A 21,733-nucleotide genomic window follows, 5' to 3' on the forward strand; every position below is an offset into this window, starting at 1 on the left:
GGGGTGGGAACGCAAGGCAAAGCCAGATTTTGTTCCTGGCCAGCCCTAGGATAGCTAGCTCCAGGTAGAAAAGAGCCTGAGGTTTGGGATGCCTCCCAGAGGACCCTGGTAACAGCAGCAACCAGAAGTGTGCCGAGGACAGATGGCACCCGTTACCTCCTTACCTTCTGGCATCTCCCGTTCACAGATGTGGTGCACATGGAGGCCCTCACCAGCTTCAAAAGTCACCTCACCAGGCTCTACAGCAGCAGCCACAGGCACTCCTGCTATCATGTCTCCAGCTGCTGCCTTATAGATCTCAGACCCACAGGGGCACACTGACCCCTGGTGCTGGTCCAACTCAGGGCTGGCCCTGGGACACACACAACAGGTCATTATGTTCCCCATGAGGTGCCTCTACTCCTGTCACCACCTGTGCCTCTGCTCACAGCTTTGGCCACACACTCCCGCTGCCCTAGGCCGAGGCTATGCTGCACTTGCAGAGATGGTCTTGTCTGCTGCTTGCCTGCCCACGCCACAGCCAGACCCCAGCCAGGGCTTGGGCCAATGCCCGTACCCTGCCACCTCCCATGAGTTGACTTGTCTGGGAGGGTGAAGACCAGCTGGCTTATTTAATAGGTTGTGAACCCAACAAGCACTGAGAGACACAACAAATGCCTGAAGAAAGTATAGATGGAGCTCCTCCTCCTTCTGCAGTCACCTACAGACTGAAGCCCACTGGCCCAGGTGGGAGCCCAAGCTTGTGGCTCACAATGCCCCACACCACACTTCACAATGCCCGCCCTGACAGCTCACAATGCCCCACTCTGGCTGCCCCACTTCCCCCACAGCTCAGAATGCCCCTGCCTGGGCTGCCCCACCCTGTGGCTTATGCTGCTGCTACTCTCCTGGCCCCTTGTGCAGTGCCAGTGGGACTAAGGTTTTCATTCATCACCAGCCTCCTGATCTTTTCAGTCCTAAGAAAAGCACAAGGTGGTTCCTTATTTGAAGCCATCTTCCTCTGAGTTCTATACAAACCCTCAGTTAGTAGAGTGGGTCCCATTAGCAACCAAGTTGAGCAACTTTTATTTGCTGACTGAATGTAGATACACCTGAATTGTTGACTGCTTTTGTAACTAAATACTCCTCTCCTGTCTTCCAATGAGTGATCGTTTTTGTCTGCAACTTGACCACAGCAGTCCCTGGGCCCTAGCTCTACTCTCAATAAAGAGTTATGGCTGTGTGTCTTGAATGACACCTTAGGACCCATCCTGCCTCCATCTTTCTCCATAAAATAGAAACTTAACTTGTTCCTCCAAGTTCTGAAATGCTGAAACTTACCAACTCCCTTTTCTCCCATTCCATGGCAAGGACTTTCAGATTTTCTCTCTTTTACTAACAAAGCATTAAGGATGATTTTGTCATACAAAATAGAGAGCCATAAAGTGGGGTACCACAGTCCTAATTCAATAAAGATGAATACTCAACATCTGGCAATCAGTACGTGCCTGACAGTGTTCTAACTGTGCTATGCTCATTTAACCCTAAACAATCTCATTTTACAGGTTTTACAGAAGACACTGAAATGGAAAAGGTAAGTTATCTCCCCAAGGTCACACGACTGCTCAGGCTGGGGCCACAGTTTAATCCCAGGTAGTATGAATTCCCCAGTTACTCAAGCATGATTATCAGAAACTGTATTGGTTCATTTTCACATTGCTATGAAGAAGTACCTTAGGTTGAGTAATTTATAAAGGAAAGAAGCTTAATGGACTCATGTTCTACATGGCTGGGGAGGCCTCAGGAAACTTACAATCACAGTGGAAAAGGAAGCAGACACTTCTTACATGGCGGCAGGCCAGAGGGTGTGAGCTTGTGAAGGAGCAACTGTCAAACACGTATAAAACCATCAGATCTCATGAGAACTCACTCACTATCATGAGAACAGCATGGGGGAAACTGTCCCCATGATCCAGTTATCTCCCACCAGGTCCCTCCCTCAACACGTGGGGATTATGGGATTACAATTCAAGATGAGATTTGGGTGGGGACATGCCCAAACCATATCAGAAAGTAAAGGTAGAAGTCAAGCTTGGAGGGAAAGTGACACTGTAGATTAGTACATTTTTAAAAGAAAAACATTTTTTTTATATGGATTTTAAAATACCTCCCCTTCATTCAACATTGATTAAGTCCCTTCTACATGCCAGGCACTGTATGTGTGAAACAGTCCTAACTCTTTTTTTTTTAGATGGAGTCTTGCTTTGTCACCAAGGCTGGAGTGCAGTGGCACGATCTCGGCTCACTGCAAGCTCCGCCTCCCAGGTTCACGCCATTCTCCTGCCTCAGCCTCCCAAGTAGCTGGGACTACAGGCACCTGCCACCATGCCTGGCTACTTTTTCTATTTTTAGTAGACACAAGGTTTCACCATGTTAGCCAGAATGATCTTGATCTCCTGACCTCGTGATCTGCCCGCCTCAGCCTCCCAAAGTGCTGGGATTACAGGCGTGAGCCACCGCACCCGGCCAAAACAGTCCTAACTCTTAATGAATGTAAGCAGATACAAAAAGGCTTAAGGAGTTCAGTTTTCTGAGACCACACTGCTGGACAGGGTATAAATCTGGGATACAGATTCACCTCTATTTGACCCCAAATTTGATGCTGGGATGGTTTCAAGTTTATTCTGAAAATTCAAGTCATTGAACCACACAAAGTTGTAGAGTCTCTGTCAGGTGTGTGTATAGTGGTCTGTATTATAAGGAAGGACTGCAGGAAGTAACAAGACCAATTAAGAGATTTTATCTAAAAGAAGAGTAATGATAAAGGCAGTGGCAGTAACAGAAGTGGAAGAAAATGTTTTCTGATCATTTGGGAGATGGAATAGGAAGTGCTTGGTCATGAGATGTGAAAGAAGAGGGGAAGTAGAGGGAAAACACAGCTGCTCAGACTCTGCTGGAAAAGACTGGGTACATAGTGGTGCCTTCCTCCTGGCAGAGAATGCAGGAAAAGAAATAGGTAAGGAGGAAAAGATATTTTTTACTCTCAGTGTCACATAAAATGGAATTCTATGGTCAAAAGTTGAATATAAATCTCTGTAGGCTAAGTCAATTTGTGACATCCCAACATATGTTTTCAAAAAAAACCACACATACTAAATCAAACCATTAAGAGTAACTGGGGAAATTTCCTAAAATTTGCATGCTAATAATATCACCATTTTTCATTTATTACTTTCATGGAGGAATTCTGAATCTATGGTTATGGCAAATGAGGCATCTTGTATAAAATAAAGCTAACACATGAAACAAAACATTTAAAATTCTATTGTCCTCAGAGAATAGAGAATGCAACTGAAGCCATGGACATGGAAGTGACTGCCTTGAGAAGTGGTGTATAGTAAGAAGAATTGGGAAGAAAAAACCCTGGAGAATAGGGTGATTTCCACGGCATTAAGTGAAGCTTGCAAAAGTGAGCACTGGGAGTCAAGAGACCTACATATAAATCAGGAATGACTGCCTCCATAAGTCATTAGAAAAGAGATGATGTCTGCTTTTCATTTCTATAACAGCAGCACCTAACACAGTGTGTGGTCAATAAGTACTCAATATGCATTATCTCAATGCACAGAGTCAAATATATTGCCAGGAGGGCAGGAAAGCTACAAATCAGCTATGATAATTTAGTGATTGGGCTTGTGTGCATGTGAGTGAGCTGGATGTCAGGCAGTGGGTAAAGTATTGAAGTGGAGGTGAGAAAACAATGACACAAACTGAGGGCTTCTCTTCCCAAGTATTTGGCTGAGAAGAGAGATGTAGGTAGTAGTTAAAGGGTAAATATGGTAAAGAAAGCCTTTTATACCAAGATTCAACAAAAAGGGTGAGTATACTTCTATGTTAAATGGAAAGAGCCAACAGAGAAAATACAGTTTTGAGTTTAGAAGGAAGAACGAATGCAGAAGGGCCCCCAAAAGACACAAATGCAAGCAATCCAGATCAGGGGCAGATTAGCTTTGGACTTACACAAAAGCAAGAAGGGAGAAAGGACCATGTCATTCAAGAGATATTTCTGGTAGAGGAAAGGTTTAGGAAGAGATCTTTTGATGACCTTTATTTGAACAGACTTTTCAAAAACCTACTGTGGGAAAAACGACACTATGTATAGAAAAGTCTACACTTCTTGATACACCTAACAACAACAACAGAACAGCTTGTTACACTAAACAAAACCCAAATAATGTCTTCCATAAAAGTGGGTAACTGGAAAAGCAATTTGAGCATAAATCAAGGAGTTCAATTACCAGTAAGTGTATCAAAAGAGTGAAACATGGGTTTAATTTTTCCCACAAAGAGTTACAAGAAATAACAACAACTTTCAGCGAAGAGGAAAAAATAATTAAGAAGAAAATTATATGCAATTCCAAAATGTGTGAATATTCATAAACTCTAACATAAGTTAACTACAAAAAGGACCAGAAGAATCATCATCATAGGAAGCAATCGGTAATTTCAAAAATCAGGAAAGAAGGGATGATTCATATGTATTTTTTTTTTTTTTGAGATGGAGTCTCGCTCTGCCACCCAGGCTGGAGTGCAGTGGCCGGATCTCAGCTCACTGCAAGCTCCGCCTCCCGGGTTCACGCCATTCTCCTGCCTCAGCCTCCCAAGTAGCTGGGACTACAGGCGCCCGCCACCTCGCCCGGCTAGTTTTTTGTATTTTTTAGTAGAGACGGGGTTTCACCGTGTCAGCCAGGATGGTCTCGATCTCCTGACATCGTGATCCGCCCATCTCGGCCTCCCAAAGTGCTGGGATTACAGGCTTGAGCCACCGCGCCCGGCCGATTCATATGTAATTTAATTTTGTTGAAAATATTTAAGTTCGAGGACAAAAATAGGTGATACATTGAAATGCAGAAATCATGGTGGAAAAAAAAAAAGAGTTCAAGAAAGTTCAGTTTCAGTAACCAATATCTAGTAAAACCCTCAGGATCTAGTGGCTACAATCTGCATTAATAGTGTCTGAAATATCATTAGATACCATTTTGGATAATTCTTACAGACTTGAGATGATGTCTATTTAAAGCTACAATATAGTGCCTGCACTTAACAACAGACACACTCAAAAACAGGTATCCATGACTTTACTTTTACCTTTTATTTTTTTGAGACAGTCTCACTCTGTCCCCTAGGCAGAGTGCAGTGGCACAATCTCGGCTCACTGCAACGTCTGCCTCCCAGGTTGAAGCGATTCTCTTGCCCTCAGCCTCCTAAGTAGCTGGAATTACAGGCGCACATCACCATGCCCGGCTAATTTTTGTATTTTTAGTAGAGATGGGGTTTCACCATGTTGGTCAGGCTGGTCTCAAACCCCTGACCTCATGATCTGCCCGCCTCAGACTCCCAAAATGCTGGGATTACAGGCGTAAGCCATCGCACTCAGCCCACAGATATCCATGACTTTAAAAATGGAAGAATTTTAAACTCTCTAAACAGGAAAATATTGGGAAACATTGTTACGAAAATAGATTTTAAAACATTTTGATTGAAGGCAATATTGAAGTCCATTAAGAAAAATCCTATCCTACCATGACACTGGCAAGTCTGAGAGAGCAAAGAGAAATAAGTTAGAGTACTGTGATTTGAGTTAATCAGGAGTTTGATTCTGTGAAATGAGCAGAGACCTTGTTTATTTATGGCTCCAAAGTCAACGAATTAATTCATCCATTCATTCAATACCCATTTAGTACCTGAGCCCTTAGCAAACATGCCACACACTGTAAGTTTTGGGGATATTGCTTGGACCAACATAAACAAGGTTCTTATTCTTGTGAAAGTTATCTTCTAGTAAGGGAGTTAACAGACCGTGTTGCCCATCACCCCTGCCTGCTTTACCTAGGATGACTACTGATCTCCAGCTATTGGATCTTCATTCCAGACAATACGGTAGAGGGACAAAAGGAGGAGGAAGGGTTTTTAGAAGGTACTCATAGCACAGTGCTTACAAATTATTGACTTAAAACTTAGTCACACGACCATACCTAGCTGCAGGGGAGGTTCAAAAGACATAATCATATGGCTAGGGTAACGAATACAGAACAAACAATTGGATATGGAAAGGAAACTAACATGCTATTCCACAATCTCTAAAGAAAGATTAGGGAAGTTTCGGCTTAAAGCAAGAATAGTCACAATAAAATTTTACAACCCTTTGCAAGCATATATGAAAACATACAAAAAAGGTTGTAATGATCTTTTCTTAAGCTGAGAGGGCAGAAAAAATGAGAAAAATTAAATTATAAAATGAAACTTTGGTTTAGAGGTAAGAAACATTTTGCAACAGTCAAGAGATCAAGGTTGTACAGTATATTATGTGAATGTTGTGACTCTGGTTTCATCTTAGATATCATAACCTGACATTTTGTAAAAGTGGTTTGTCATGAAAATTTTTTCAGGTGCCCTATAAAGTCCTGTCACATCAGAAGTGAATAATAATCTTCCATATTCATGAGATATCTTAATGGCATCTTCTACAGTCTTCCACTTTTAGGTAAACCTGGGAATCACGTTTGGGTATTGTCTCATCCAACTTCTGTTACCTATCCCCATCATAAGTCATGAAGGTCTTGGATATTTTGTGCTCTAGCAATTAATTCATCATGAATCCTGGAGTTATTTGCTATTCCAGTCATTTGTCCTACTTCACTTCCCATAAGCATAATGAATTTACCACCATAAACTCCTAGACCATATGGAATTTGTACATGTGATTTGACTTCGTGAGCAAAAATTCTATGGATATCTTGAAATTCTTGCCTAGTATAAAACTTATTTTCAGTAGAGATTATATTTCTGCACTCAGGCAGCTATGAAACTTTCACTGTTATTGCTGGTCAGGATTTCCAGAGGTCATGATAACCTCCTAGGTTCTCTGGAAGAGGGACATATTCTTTCGGATGACATTGTAATATTTTGTTCGCTAAAATATTTTATCTATCTAAATCGATAGTTTCTAATGTCTTGAGTAACAAGACTAACAAGACTAGTACTTTTTATTTTTCTTAGCTCTGTGAGTTAATGTGACCAATGCCTGAGGTTAAGTAGTCAGGCCAGTATTACACTGGTCTTTGCCAGAACTTTTTGTCTAATACATTTCTCTATTGTTTTCTACAGGTCACAGGATGTTAATACGGGTTCTAGAATGCAATTTTTAAAAACGTTTTGTGAATGACTGGCAACATGGTCATTTAATTTTCAAATATAATTTGCAAGTAAAATGTGTAGGACTCCAATAAGGCACAATGACCTAGATCCTGAGTGTGATCCCATCAGAAGCAGCAAATACTGAGTTGAACAAGCTCACTAATGTCTGCTTACACCAGTCACTTTTGAATGCTCAATGGCAGGCAGGGGGAATGACCTGTGGTTGGCAGATGTCCACTCAGTATGACCCTGGACTGGACATATAGTTACCTTGAGTCAGGCCAGCCATGTGTTGTTGGACTATTCCTTGGAGATACACTCATTAGTGACTGTTAAAGTACCTGAGTCATTAGGTGCCTGTAGACTATGCCCATTGAGATTTGCATTAGGTGCAAGCTGCCTGGTTGTGCTGACACGGACTGATGCTGTGAGGTTTCACAATGACATGGCAGACAATTACATATGCTCAGATTTACCATGTACCAAGAGTTATTCATACAATCAATTAGGCAATTATCATTCTACACACAGGCAGTAATAAAGGGAGTAAATAAACCACAACGATGACTCCGGAGACAAATGTACCTCCAGAAGAGTCCAGTGGGTCCAGAAGCCCTTTAGATACTGGTCAGAGGCTCCTTTTGGGCAGAGATCACAGCAGCAGCCACCAGGTATGGAGAAGTCCTTAGAGTTCTCATGGACAAAGCTTTTGAAGGCATCTTGGGCAAGACCTTGTATTTGCTGGTCTTATGATCCTCTGCAGATGGGTCCATTCTCATTTTCTCAGCCACCTTTCACTTCCTGTTAGTTCATTTCAGGTCTCTTATGATCCCAGGCAGCAGTAGTTGTTATTACCTCAGTTCATTCATGCATGTTTATCTCTTTGGGTATGAGGGGACATCTTCACTGTGGACATAATTCTACTGGAGATGAGTGACTTTATTTTAAGACATTGGGATCACAAATTATTATCACATATCATCAGGGCAGACAATAGCTACCACCTGGGGCTGAAAGCAGATAACTCCATTTATTCTAGAAACATTCTGTCTTGATTATGGCGCCAGTTACTGTGAGGGACTTCCTTTTCTCCACCTATTTTTTACAAGGTTTGAGTCTGAACTGCTAATATTCTACTGATTTACGGATGAAGGGACTGACTGCACCATTCCAGTCTGTCACAGCACTTGCATCAATACTTCCACTTTAAGAGTTTTCCACCTTGTCCAGAACTACAGTCCATTAATCCCCTAATTTTTCTCTCTTAAGAGAATTAACGATACATCTCATGCACATACCCCTCTTCTCCCAAATACCAAATACACAAAAATCCAATCTCTCTCCTACCTAAGCAATTTTAGATAATCTCTTTCTCATAACTAAGCCCCCTGACTCGATGCTCGTCCTTTCTCTGGCAAAATCTCATCCCTGGATGAGCACCACTTTGCGTTGGCTCAATGACACCACTCAGCTGAATCAGAAAAATATCAAAAAGTGGTCAGAGGTTCATCATAAATTCAAATAACTTACACAACAAATTGACCCTGAATATTTCTAAAAATCAATAAAAGTTTTGTTTCTCCAATGACATCATGTCTTCAGAAACTCAACATGTATAACCAATCTTTTCTATGTTCTTCTAACTTTTATTCAACTTCTTTCACCTGATATCTTGCCAAATCATTCAAGGAGAAAATATATCCCGTTAGGCAAGAGCCGATCATCTTCCCATCACCTAAGAAAATAATATGCACAGGATGCGCTCATCCCACCTTTCTCTGCCTCATCATGTCAGAAAAAGTACCCCTCCTTTTCTCACAAATCTGAGATAAAAAATTTAGATGGCCTGTAATTCCAGCACTTGGGGAGACCAATGCAGGCAGACTATTTCAGCCCATGATTTTAAAAACAAGCCTAAGCAACTTAGAGAAACCCATCTCTAAAACAAATACAAACAAATAAGTAGCTGAGCATGGTCATGTGGTGGCACATGCCTGTAGTCCCAGCCACTCAGGGTGGGGAGCACTGAGGTGGGAGGATCACCTGAGCCTAGAAGGTTGAGGCTGTAGTGAACTGTGATCACACCACTGCACTCCAGCTGGGGCAACAGTTATTTTTAAAAGGATCTTCTCTGTTAAAAATGATCAAATAAACAGATGGCTATGAGGCTGAGGTGGCTCCAGTACGCTCAGTTCTTCCTTCAACAAACCAAAACTTGACTCAGTATAAATAATGAAAGGAAACTTAAGTTTAACCCATCAGAAACCAACAACTAGCAACTAACTAGAGACTTTCCACTGTAATGTTCCAAATGAGGCCATTGCTCCATTTTACCCAATCAAGTATTTTCTTTTCTTCCACATTCACCATATAAGGGTCTTCCCCCAACTTCCCTAAGCCTCTCTGTGGGAGCTCTGGGGTGCTTGCAGTCTCGGGCTGCTTTATAAATTTCTGAATCCTCAAATACACTTCGTAATGTTTCAAAGTGCCTAACTGTACCTTTTAACAGCTCTTATGGTTGCGTCATTGTTTCTGGATTTTCAAGCTCTACCTCCTTCGTGGGATTGATTCTCAGTATGTGAACACATTCTCCTTTACCATCGTAAAGGCTCTCCTAATGTGGGCAATTTTTTACAAAACTATACGTACTCTTACTATGTGATCCAGCAGTTGCACTCTCTAAGTCTTTATCCAATGACCAGAAAGCTTATGTCCACACGAAAACCTGCACACAGATGTTTATAGCATCTTAACATATTAAAATAGCTGCCAAAACTTAGGAGGAACCAAGATGTCCTTAAGTAGCTTAATGATAAATACAAATGTGGTATATTTAGAAAATGAAATATTAATCACCTCTGAAAAGAAATGAGCTATAACTAACTGCGTATTACATACCAAATGCATATTACTAACTGAAAGAAGCCAACCTGGAAAGTTATCTACTCTATGATTGCAAGTATATAACATTCAGAAAAATGCAAAACTATGGAGAGTGAAAACATTTGTGGTTTCCAGTGGTTAGGAAAAGAAAGGATAAATAAATGGAGCACAAGATTATTACAGTAGTGAAAATATACTGCACGATATCATAACAGCTATAATACATTCATCATATATTTCATTCTCGTTATACATTTTCCAAACCCTTAGAATGTGTGCCACCAAGAGTATCGCACTGGGTGATGATGTGTCAGTGTAAGTTCACTGACTATAATAAATATTCTACTCTGGTGTAAGAGGTTGTTTGTGGAGTGACCCGAAAGTGTACAGGAATTGAGGGTATATGGCAATGCTGGACTCTGCACTCCATATTGCTGTACACTCAGATCTACTCTAAAATAATAATGAATCTTTAAAAATCTATTACTATCATGTAGCCCTTTTAAAGTCTCCAACTGGTCTGAGCCCATTCTATTAAGTCTCAGAAAACACTCGTTAGTAACTAGCTCTAACCCAACTGGCAAGAAGAGGCAGAAAAGACCCAGGGCAGGGGAGTATATTGCACATGCATACACCAGGAAACTGGAGGAAGCTTGGAGGCCCTTGAGCCTGGTCCTGAGCCCATTGAAACTGGAGTTATAGGCACAGATGCCTGGGCACTAATCTGAATTTGCCAACATCCAAGGCCATATGAACACAAATGCGCAGAGTCTCCACTGCAATCTGTAGCTAAGGATGTTAGGCCATGATTGGACTAGGATGGGAGATGAACTGAGGACAACAGATTCTGTAGACTTTTGTTGCCTCTTCCCAGCCCCAAGCATTTCACTCTTTCCTCTTGCCACAAGCAGCAGGGGGGCTCCCTATGAACATCATCCCCACAGCCTATAGTTGTGTCACCTTCAGTCTCTTATACCCTCCTACGGCACAGTCAGTCAGGACATCCAGCCTTGCAAACTCAAGGGTCCACACATGGCCAAGATAATGGGGTGAGCAGAACCCTCACCTTTGATCTGCAGACAAATACCCCCTACCTTCTGGGCCTCTACCAGCAATTAGAGGCCCTGGAAATTTCCAGACACACACCAGTGTTCTGAACTGCAGGCTGCTGTCCCATCCTATGGCAGAGTAGACCTTTTCTTCTCCAGAATTACCGTTATCCAGTTGAATGAAATGTCTTTTTAACATAGAAACAGGGCACAGAAACTAGTGTTCCTTGGCCCTGAAACCCATCACACTGTCTGCAGGTATACACCTGTCCTTAGCAAATACCACAGATTTGAGGATTCAGTCCCTGGAGTGTGGTCATTGGCTCTGCTTTCAGAAAACATCAAGGTACCTTTGGCAAGTCTGCAGACTTCATGAAGAAAAACAAAAACGTAAACAAAACCAAGTGATGAACACGCACACACACACACACACACACACCCCGCAAAGTGACTAACAGGATGTCCCTCCAGGACATTTGCAGAGAGGGGAGAAGAAAACATCCCAGGGCCCTTTCACAGCTACTTCCTTGAGCCCCTTTTCTGACAGTGCTGTCTAGACCTGTCTCAGCCCAAGCACCGCCACCCTGATATGCAGGAGCTGGCTTCCTGACCTGAAATTCAACATCAAGAAATGATCTCTTGGCCAGGCGTGGTGGCTCATGCCTATAATCCCAGCACTTTGGGAGGCTGAGGCAGGTGAATTGCCTGAGGTCAGGAGTTTGAGACCAGCCTGACCGACATGGTGAAACCTCATCTCAACTAAAAATTTAAAAAACTAGCAGGACGTGGTGGTGTGCCCCTGTAATCTCAGCTACTTGGGAGGCTGAGGCAGGAGAATCACTTGAACCTGGGACGCAGAGGTTGTAGTGAGCGGAGACTGGGCCATTGCTCTCTAGCCTAGGCAACAAGAGCAAAATTCCATCTCAAAAAAAAAAAAAAAAAGAAAGAAAAAGAAAAGAAAAGAAAGGATCTCTTCTACTTAACATTAACAGGAATGTCCTCAAGCAGTGTCCTCATTGGCAGGGGCGGAGTGGGGGAGTTTCTTAAAAAGTGAGGTCTCTGCCCACCATCTAGAGAACCTGGAAATTTCCACCAATGCCACAAAAACAAAATCACTGAATAGTGCTCCAGTGTATGGCAGATTAGACCATCTCTCCATTAGATCTGGGTTTCTATTCCATTGAATGAAATGGCTTTTCTATTACAGGGTTAGGATAAGGGATCAAAAGGGTCTTACAACTGAACTCCAGCATACAGTCTGCACAGACACTAGGCTTGTGCAAATATGACACAGTGAGGCCCCAGGACCCTTGAGTCAGCTGAATGCATTGAATTTCAGGAAACAGTGAGATACATTCAGCAAAACAGTGGGCTTCATGCTGAAAGAAATCAAGCCAAGAACACACACATCACTCTGACATACGCACAAAAGACACACACATACACACATGTAAACACATATTCAGATACCCTAGTGGCCAATAGGTTCTTTCACCAGGAACCTGCAGACAGGAGAGGAGAAAGCCTCCCAGGGGACCATCACTGTACTTTCTGGAGCCCCTTATCACATAGCTAGCCCTGGGACAGCACTGTTTTATCCCAGTCCAGCCCAAACTGCCATCACCCTCTGATGTGCAAGCTGGCCTCCTCTCCAGAACCTCTCTGTCAGACAAATTTCTCTTCTTTTTAAAATGGTTAGAGAGAACCTTCAGACAGTGTTCCGATCAGGGTGGTTGGAGAGGGGGACTTCCTAGGAAGTCAGGCAGGGCAGAGCTGAAGCCCTCTGGGTTAGCTGTGGGCTTTTGATATAAAGGCATGTAAGACTGCACAGGTCAGGGGGGTAGTGAAGGGATGGACTGGGGTGTGCTGAAGAACTCCAGTTGGGAGTGTTCTATTACTATAACAGAGTTCCTGAACCTAGGTAACATATAAAGAACAGAAATTTATTCTCTCACAGTTCTGCAGGCTGGGAAGTCCAAAATCAAGAGGCCTCTGGAGCGGACATTCCTACTACATACTCACAGGGAGGCAGGTGAAAGGGAGAGAGGATGGATGTGATGTGCTCACGTGACAGAAGAGTGACGAAAAGTAAACCCAATCCTTCAAGCTCTTTTTATACTTACATAAGTCCTAGCTATTTTGTATGTATATAAAAAGTAACATCCCCCTCATCTACTACAGTGTAGTAGATACCACCCACATATGGGAAATGCAGAATAGATAAATAATTTATTCTCTCCTTTATCAGTTTTTCCAAAAAATACATGGCTTTTTTACCTAAACACCTCCATTAGGCTGCAGCTCCCAACACTGCTGTCTTAGGGATTAGAGTTTCAACACATACATTTTGAGGGATACATTAAGACCATAGCAATTGTAAAACCAGAGTATCTGAGCCAGGTCTCAATCAAGATAGAAGTTTATTTTGCCAAGGTTAAGAACATGCCCAGAAGAAATAAACACAGAATCACAGAAACAGTCTGTGGTCTGTGATTTTCTACAAAGATGATTTTGAAGGCTTCAATATTTAAAAAAGAAAAGTGACCTAGAGAGGAAACAGAAAGTGTGTGGTGATCCTCATGTTGCAAGAGAAAAGGAGCAGGTAGGGAAATAGTCAATTATGTACTGATCCTATGCTCAATAAATCAGCACTTGATTAGATAAGATGAACAGGGTAGCTACCTGTGGAAATGCTTAAACTCCTATCTGCAACTGCTTACAAAGCCAAGGAAAGGCAGCTTCTTGCATGACTCAGCTTTCAGCTTAATTTTTTTCTTTTGTCATAGTAAATTGGGTCCCCAATTTTTATTGTCCTTTCATACAATGATCAATCCCTAGATCTATTATTTCACCAGGAGTTGCAAAATAGTAATATTCTAATGCTATCATTATATTTTCATTTATTCGCTGAAATACTTACATAAAAAGTGACTTCCCCTTGATCTGTTAGTTATCCAGTGACACCACCCACACAGGAAATGCAGAATAGATGAATTATTCCCTTATCAGCTTTCCAAATAATAAATTGGATAACTGGCAGCCTTTCTCTTGCTTGTAAACTTATTTATTATAATTACAAATCCATGCATTTATTGCTGTTACTATACTAATTGATGTTCCAATTGTCCTGTTTTTGGACAGTAGGAGCATCATGTCATCTCCTAGGCCCTCTAATATACCCTAGTTATGTTTCATAGCATCCTTATTTTATGATATGTCAGGGAGATTGAGAATCATCTCATACATTTTCCATCCAGACCTAAATTCAGGCATTTCTCCAAGAAACTCTGATCTCTTTTTTATAAAAAATTGTTATTTCCAGAATATAGCCTGGATATGAGAAATGTTGCCTTACTAAGTTGGTCTTTGATTCGTGCCTTTTTCTGTGATACATACAGGAGTTCTCCTTCCTTCTGGGTTCTCTCTCTCTTTTTTTTTTTTTGAGAGTTAAAACATATCATGATATGAATCAAGTTAAACTATGCCTCTGAGTTTCAGTTTCCTTTACAGACTATTTATTTTGATGATTACATGAGTTAGCACACAGAAAATGTATAGCAGTTTTTGTGATATACTTCAGGTGATCAGTAAATTCTCAGCACAAAATGTGCAAATGGTGAAGGGGGGAACTCCCATCAGTCCTACCTAACTGGATAGCAAACTCCTTAAAGACAGGATCATAGTTCTAAACCTCTGTGTATCCACCATAACTCCTAGCACAATGCTTTGCATCAATCATGAGCTCAAGAAATTATTACTGATGGCCAATAACCAATACATATGTACTTTCAAACCAAATAACAAGAAGAAAATCTATAAATAGCAACCTGTAAGTATCAAATATTTCTGTGTATTGTCGTAGGTCTGTGAAACCACCACACTGAGATATTGAAAGACATGGACTAAATCCAGTTCTAAAGCAATTTGAAATTTCCACAATATAACTTAAATTCATTAAATTTTCAGATTTCTGAATTCATTCAAGTTCTAAAGTTATCATTCTGGGACAGTTCAATGTCTTTAAGTTTTTAATCTTATCCATTCTAATTTCCTGCTATAAAATCAATAAAGTGTAGGTTGTAAAGAAAAAAAAAAAAAACATGAATCCATGATGACTTGTCCTATCCAAATTGAGGACTATAAAGTAGTTGTTTATTACTTTGTAACTTTTATCTGTATCCCCTTTTTTCTATACTAAGAATCCTAGGTCCTCAATGACACCAGGAATGACAGAATTAAAGTATTATTGCTCCTCATCTCCTTCATCCTATAATACCGATCTACAAATTGAAGATGAACAATACCAATAAAAAACAGTTTTAGGGTCCTTGTTTGGCAATTCATGTTTTCCTTAGGATATATTTCCTTTTGGTTGTACAAATTGCAATGCTTTAAAGCGACTTGAAACAGTTACTCTTGGTATGTTTAGAACCCTCAACTAGTGTTTTACGACACACTTATGTTTAGGTATTTTATATTCATTTTTTATTTACTGAATTTTCATCATTTATTAAGATATTATTATGAATAATATTAATACTGGCTGGGTATGGTAGAATGGTTCATTCAGATTGGTTGGGACTTGGGTGCTTACTTCAGCAGCACATATACTAAAATCGGTTGGGACTTGGGCCATACCAGTGTTTAAATATTTTTCTATCCCCCTGCCTTGATGGACCCTGCTCTGCCATGAAAAGTTGACTAAAGTAAGTTTAATTCATTAAAATGTGACTTTAATGTGACTACTTCTCTTGCAAGACATTTGCCAAGGTTCTAAACTGAATTCTGGATAAAAACAGGTAACAAATTCTATTAACTGTTCAAGAAATGAATTCTTTGCATTTGCAGAAGCAAGAATGGATGACAAAACTTTGCATCCTTCAAATGAAGATGAAGTGGCCAGGTGCGGTGGCTCACACCTATAATCCCAACACTTTGGAAGGCCGAGGTGGGCAGATCATCTGAGGTCAGGAGTTCAAGACCAGCCTGCCCAACATGAAGAAACCCCATCTCTACTAAAAAATACCCAAAAAGTAGCTAGGCATGGCAGCAGTTGCCTGTAATCCCAGCAACTCAGGAGGCTGTGGCAGGGACAATTGCTTGAACCTGGGAGGCAGAGGTGGCAGTGAGCCGAGATCACACCACTACATTCCAGCCTGGGCAATACAGCAAGACTCCGTCTCAAAAAAAAAAAAATGAAGTATGCAGAGAAGAAAGAGCTTTTACTTACTTGCATGAAGTACTGAATATGTGACCTCAATTTCACTTGCTGCTTGATCAGACTGAAAGGCTGAGTGAGATATTGTTGGTGCCAAGCTCACTAGCGCTAGTAAATCTCTCTAGGCTCTGGCTATGCATGGAGCTGGCACTGGTGTCATCACCTCCATGATGTAGATCTTGCTCATCAAACACTGCAACCAGCTAGAAATGAAACATAAATGTGCATTTATAAATAAAGACATTTAAATTACTACCAAAAATTTATACTACTTTGACATAAGTCTTACAGTGGGAAAATATCTGAGTGACCCCAAAATGTTAAGTTTTAAGAAGCAAAACCTCGGCTGGGTGTGGTGGCTCATGCCTGTAATCCCAGCACTCTGGGAGGGCGAGGTGGGCAGATCACCTGAGGTCAGAAGTTCGAGACCAGCCTGGCCAACATGGTGAAATCCCGTCTCTACTAAAAATACAAAAATTAGCCGGGTGTGGTGGCACACGCCTGTAGTCCCAGCTACTCGGGGAAGGTGAGGCAGGAGAATTGCTTGAACCTGGGAGGTGGAGGTTGCAGTGAGTGGAGATCGCACCAATGCACTCCAGTCTGGGCAACAGCGTGAGACTCTGTCTCAAAAGAAAAGAAAAGAAAAAAGAGAAAACCCTCAAAAAGACAGTGTTTCTGTTAATGTTGATGCTTTACTTTTACATTTCTGAAGTGAATATAGACAAAATCCCATGGCTGAAAAATAATGAAAATGTTTGCTATCACAGCATGCTAAGACGAAACTAAGTTTAAATATGTTCTAAAATATAGGCTATATTGTTAAGTGGAAAGAAAATTGCAAAATACAGAGTGAGAATGTGTATATAAACATATATATACACACACACACACGTGGTATAGGCTGAACTTCATATAATGAGAAGGGGATATTAAAAATTATACATGTTATCTGCTCATTTGTGCATAAGACATCTAAAAAGGATAAAAGATAATCTAATGAAATGGGAATCTAATAAAAGGAAATCTAATAACATGAGCATGCAGAAAAAGGTGGGGAAGAACATAAGTAGCCTAAGTAATTCTGGAAAACTCTATTTTCATTGTTGAAAGCTAAAGACAAAAAAAAATGTCCCACAAATACTATCTTCTAATTAGTAAATTTATTTCTCAACAAGCATACGATTTCACAATTCTCAGTCTACTATATACACGCATACACACACATGCACACACACACACGCACACACCAGGAACAAACAAGTGAACATATCTTGGAAAATAAAAGCCGATTTTCTCACTGTTAGAAGTTACAAAGAAGGAAAAGCTAGAATAAACTTGGTGGTGTTAGAATGGAACCAAAGGCAACAATAAGAACTCACAGTTTTTATAAGTAGGTAGGTAGGTACACAGTCAGATAGGTATAGACAAATGTTAATGCATGTGTGAGTATACCAACACAGAGCTCCTAGCTCTGTTAATGGAGAGATCCTAGAGTAAATGACATTCCAATGCTAATGAGCACACCTAGTGCTCAGATCATGGTTTCCAGTACTATTCTCCAGTTAATGAACCAGGGCTTCCTAGAAATAGGGTTAATTTCAGGGCTGAGGTCAGGGAAGATGCATGATAAGCCTGGAATGCTTTGTGATGCTATAAATAAGGAAGAACTCAAAAATGTTGACAGCACATCAAAAGGCAACAGGTGCCAACCTGAAGGGGTTCTCAATGGCCAATGTTGATTGTTGGGAGAAAAGCTGAGGGTTGGAAGAGAAGCTGAGGCAGGGGTTGGAACATGTCCAGGGTCCAGGATCTAAAACCCCTAGTGGCCTTTGGAATGTGTCTAGAATTGCTGACTCCTTGCTTCTAGCACTCCCTTTATCTCAAGTAGCCATATGTTTCAAAGAAAATGCTAAACCATCACAACTGTAGGTCATTCACTTGATACACTGCTTCCTTTCAATCTCCACATCCTCACCACCTGTTTCTTTGTTTGATCACCAATAAATAGGCTCCCAGAACTCGAAGCCTTTGCAGCCTCCACACTAGTGTTGGCCCCATGGTCCCACTTTCTCTCTTGTCTTTTCTCATTCCTTTGACTCCGCCAGACTTCATAGCCCCCACGGGCCTGGTGTTGGGTCTGATCACCCCAACAGTTGACACAACCTGAAAACAAAATAAATAATATTAGCATTGGATCATAATCCAAAGAATGCACAAAACTGCCATGAGTCCATAATAATATAAATAATTGAATAAACAAGTGGTGTAGAAGCAACTGCTGTTTCCTACTAGAGCATTCCAAATAAATACAGAAGGAATGATGGAAAGAAATCATCAGGCAATCTCCACTGTAATAACTGCTGTAGGTAAAAATCTACTCATGGGTCCTAGGATTAAGGGGGGGAAGAATATGATATCAAACAGGATATTTGGATATTTCTAAATGTCTCCCCATAGGATACATTTCAGCTAAAAAGGGAAAAATACTTGGCAGCCACCACTGTACCAAGATTAACATCACCAGTAATGGCAACATCACATACCATTTGATAAAACGCACTGAGAAGTATGTAAAATTACTTCTGTGGCATTCCTGCCACATGAATCATATTTATTTCATAGACTGGACCTCCATTTGGATTTGTCTGATGTTTCCTCATGATTAGATGGAAGGTTACTTCATAACAAAACATTCCACAAACCCAAATGGAAGTTAAGTCTACAAAATATTTACAAAATAAATATGATTTTTAAAAAGTAATGCAAAAGAAATAATGAGGAAATTATGCAAACTGGAGGAGCCTGAGGAAAAATGAGAACTACGTGCACTGAGGACAGAAAATGGGTACCGGAGGGAGAATTCAGATGCGCTCTGAAGATTACTTGACTGTACTGACTCAGTATGAGTTTTTCACCTTTAATAATTGTTCTATGATTATGTTAAACATTAACATTAAGGATAGATGAAGGGTATGCAGAAATACTGTTAATATTATTTCAATTTTTCTGAAGTATACAATTATTTCAAATTGAAACATTTTAAAATAAAAATTGATTCTATTTCTTCTTATAACTAATACAGCTCTTAAAATACGAATACACTTACTAAAAATCCCAACAAGAATAAGGTGTAAGGATCAACAATGACTGTAACCTTGGGATGTTCATCCTACAGCCTCATGCCTAGAGCAACTAACCTTAGGATTCTGAGGAAAGAACCATGGCTGAAGCCAAAATCAACCCCTTTTCTGCATCCAATCCAAGGACAGAAATATACATGTACAGAATTCAAATATCACACATAATTACAATCCTCATTTTATAAATAGTTTTGTCACTTGGAACAAATGCTATTTCCATGAATATGTACATTTTACATATCATCAGTCCATTTATGATACAACAAAGAGGGTCGTAGAGACATGTAAACAAACAAGAGTCTCACGACCCTACTGAGGTATAATATAAAATCACCTGATTAAATAATCTGGAAGGAGGGTAAGTGGTATCAAGAAATCAAAACAGGATGAATGGTTGAGCCACTCAAAGTTACAGGGAGCAAACTAAATGAGAAAATAAATCGTTAATAGTTACAAAAACTGGAAAGGTGCTTGTATGTATATGACAATGTATATGACAAATTGTCCATATAATCAACTTGTTTATCTGACATTGGCTGGCATAGATCTCCTGTACTAGTAACACAGACATTCCCCTAGATTAGGAGTCATCCAGCAAACTTTTCCTGAAAATGGCAAAATAGTAAACATGTTTGGATCTGTGGTCCACATCATCTGTTTCATACTCTACTCTACTCGACCATTGCAGCCTGAGAGCAGCCATAGACAACACATAAACAAGTAAACAGGGTTATGTTTACACAAAACTTTAAGTATAAAAGCAGTACTGATAGGGATTTTGCATATGTTACTTTAATTATGACTTTAATTGCTGAAAGTATTTACTGGAAACACCAAGTTGTTAATAAATGTTAGTTATTTTTGTTTGAGAAAATTTCAAGAGATTGAAATTATCAACAGAGGAGTGTGAAAGTCATTGGGCATTAAGCTAAGCCATACAAACTTTATCCTGAAAGCCGTGGGGTGTCCTTGAATGCTCACGAGTTTAATTTCCACTTATTCTGCCTGAGGTTTTAAGGAGCATGAAAAAGGACTAGGAGGGTAAACACTCATAGCTCATTAGTCCAACAATGAAGAAATCACCAGGGCCTAGAGTAATGGAAAGGCAGTGAAGTGAAAAGACAGTCAAAATGTGTAATTTTCCAAATGCAGAACTGAGACATTTAAAAGGACTATATGTGCTGGTTGGGTGCCATTACAAAGGAGGTGGATGAATTTTAGGCATGCAGGTTTGTGGTGCCAGTGGTTGGGCAGGGGACAAGCACACAGGGAAACAAGGAAAAACGAAGATGCATTCAGGTTTAGGGAAAAATATCACATGCTCAGTGTCCAATTCCTGTTAAACACCTAGAGATGGGAGTTCGTGGTGCAAAGGGAGTTCGAGATTAACTATACACGATTGGGTGATGCTGGCATGCAGGGAGAGTTGAAGCCACGGATTTCATTAAGGACCCCAATCTGAATGTGGACCACACAAGGGAATCAGAACCAAAACGTGAACACAGTCAAGACTGCAGGTTTCTCTTCCCTTCCTCCAAACCCACTTTCAGAAGAATTTGAGAAGAATTGACTAAAGAATGTAAGTAAACTCCAGGAAACAGGGTTCTACAGAAGCTGGGGAAAGGCCAGTACGTGGAAGAGAGAGATCAGTAGTATCTGTTCACTACAAGGAGGCGCCTCCAAATGTCAATGCCTATTTTCAACAAGTGGGACCCAAAGTGATTCACACCAGTGCTCTAAAATACATCTGACCCTTGAACAACGTGGAGATATGGATGTCAACTCCTCACAGTCAAAAATCCGCGTTTAACTCTCGACTCCCCCATAACATAACTCCTAGCGGCCTGCGGTTGAACGGAAGGAAGTCTTTGTCACTGATAACACAAACAGTTAAGACCTGTTACTCACATTATACACTGAATATGCTGCTCCCAGCTGAGGCCGAGACTCCTGCCCAGGCGCCTCCCTCACAGCCCCCACTCCAGCCTCCCCAGACTCACCCTCGGCGGGGCCACCTTCTCCTCATTTCAGTCTGGGGCCACATTCTCCAGGCCTGTGGGACATGGCAGGAGGCAAAGCCGAAGGCTACGTGGCTACAAAGCCGTCCCCCCGGCGCGCACCCACAGCTTCCGGTAGGGGCGCTGGCTCCTGTCCCTCCCCCAGCATCTATACCCTGGTTCTCATAGGACGAGAATGAACTTTTCAGCCAGCCCTGATTGGGTCATATTATCCAATCAGAGTTGCTGTGCACAGAGGCTCTCATCCAA

General features: G+C 41.0%; 2 protein-coding genes across 21 annotated transcripts in view; one reads left to right on the top strand and one right to left on the bottom strand.

Moving 5' to 3' along the window:
• LOC102134652 (cyclin-Y-like protein 2) overlaps positions 1-21,563 on the bottom strand; it is a 64,164-nt gene extending 42,601 nt beyond the window's left edge. Inside the window, exons 1-3 of one of the 7 annotated variants that reach the window (XM_074001471.1) lie at positions 21,467-21,563; positions 18,325-18,489; positions 16,339-16,529 (exon numbers count right to left, since the gene is read on the bottom strand). Coding sequence is in view for 1 of the 7 variants with exons in the window: in XM_045399820.3 (XP_045255755.1) it covers positions 165-387 (223 nt within the window). In the remaining 6 variants the exon portion in view is untranslated. Of the gene's footprint in view, positions 1-164; positions 710-16,338; positions 16,530-18,036; positions 18,490-21,466 lie in introns of those variants that run through there. The other 6 variants (XM_074001470.1, XM_074001468.1, XM_074001469.1 and 3 more) reach the window with 6 other exon arrangements.
• Positions 1-21,733, top strand: part of LOC107130780 (uncharacterized) — a 428,352-nt gene that overhangs the window by 37,608 nt on the left and 369,011 nt on the right. The window lies entirely within an intron of this gene.

The sequence above is a fragment of the Macaca fascicularis genome, chromosome 9, assembly GCF_037993035.2.
Source record: "Macaca fascicularis isolate 582-1 chromosome 9, T2T-MFA8v1.1".
Taxonomy (NCBI): domain Eukaryota; kingdom Metazoa; phylum Chordata; class Mammalia; order Primates; family Cercopithecidae; genus Macaca; species Macaca fascicularis.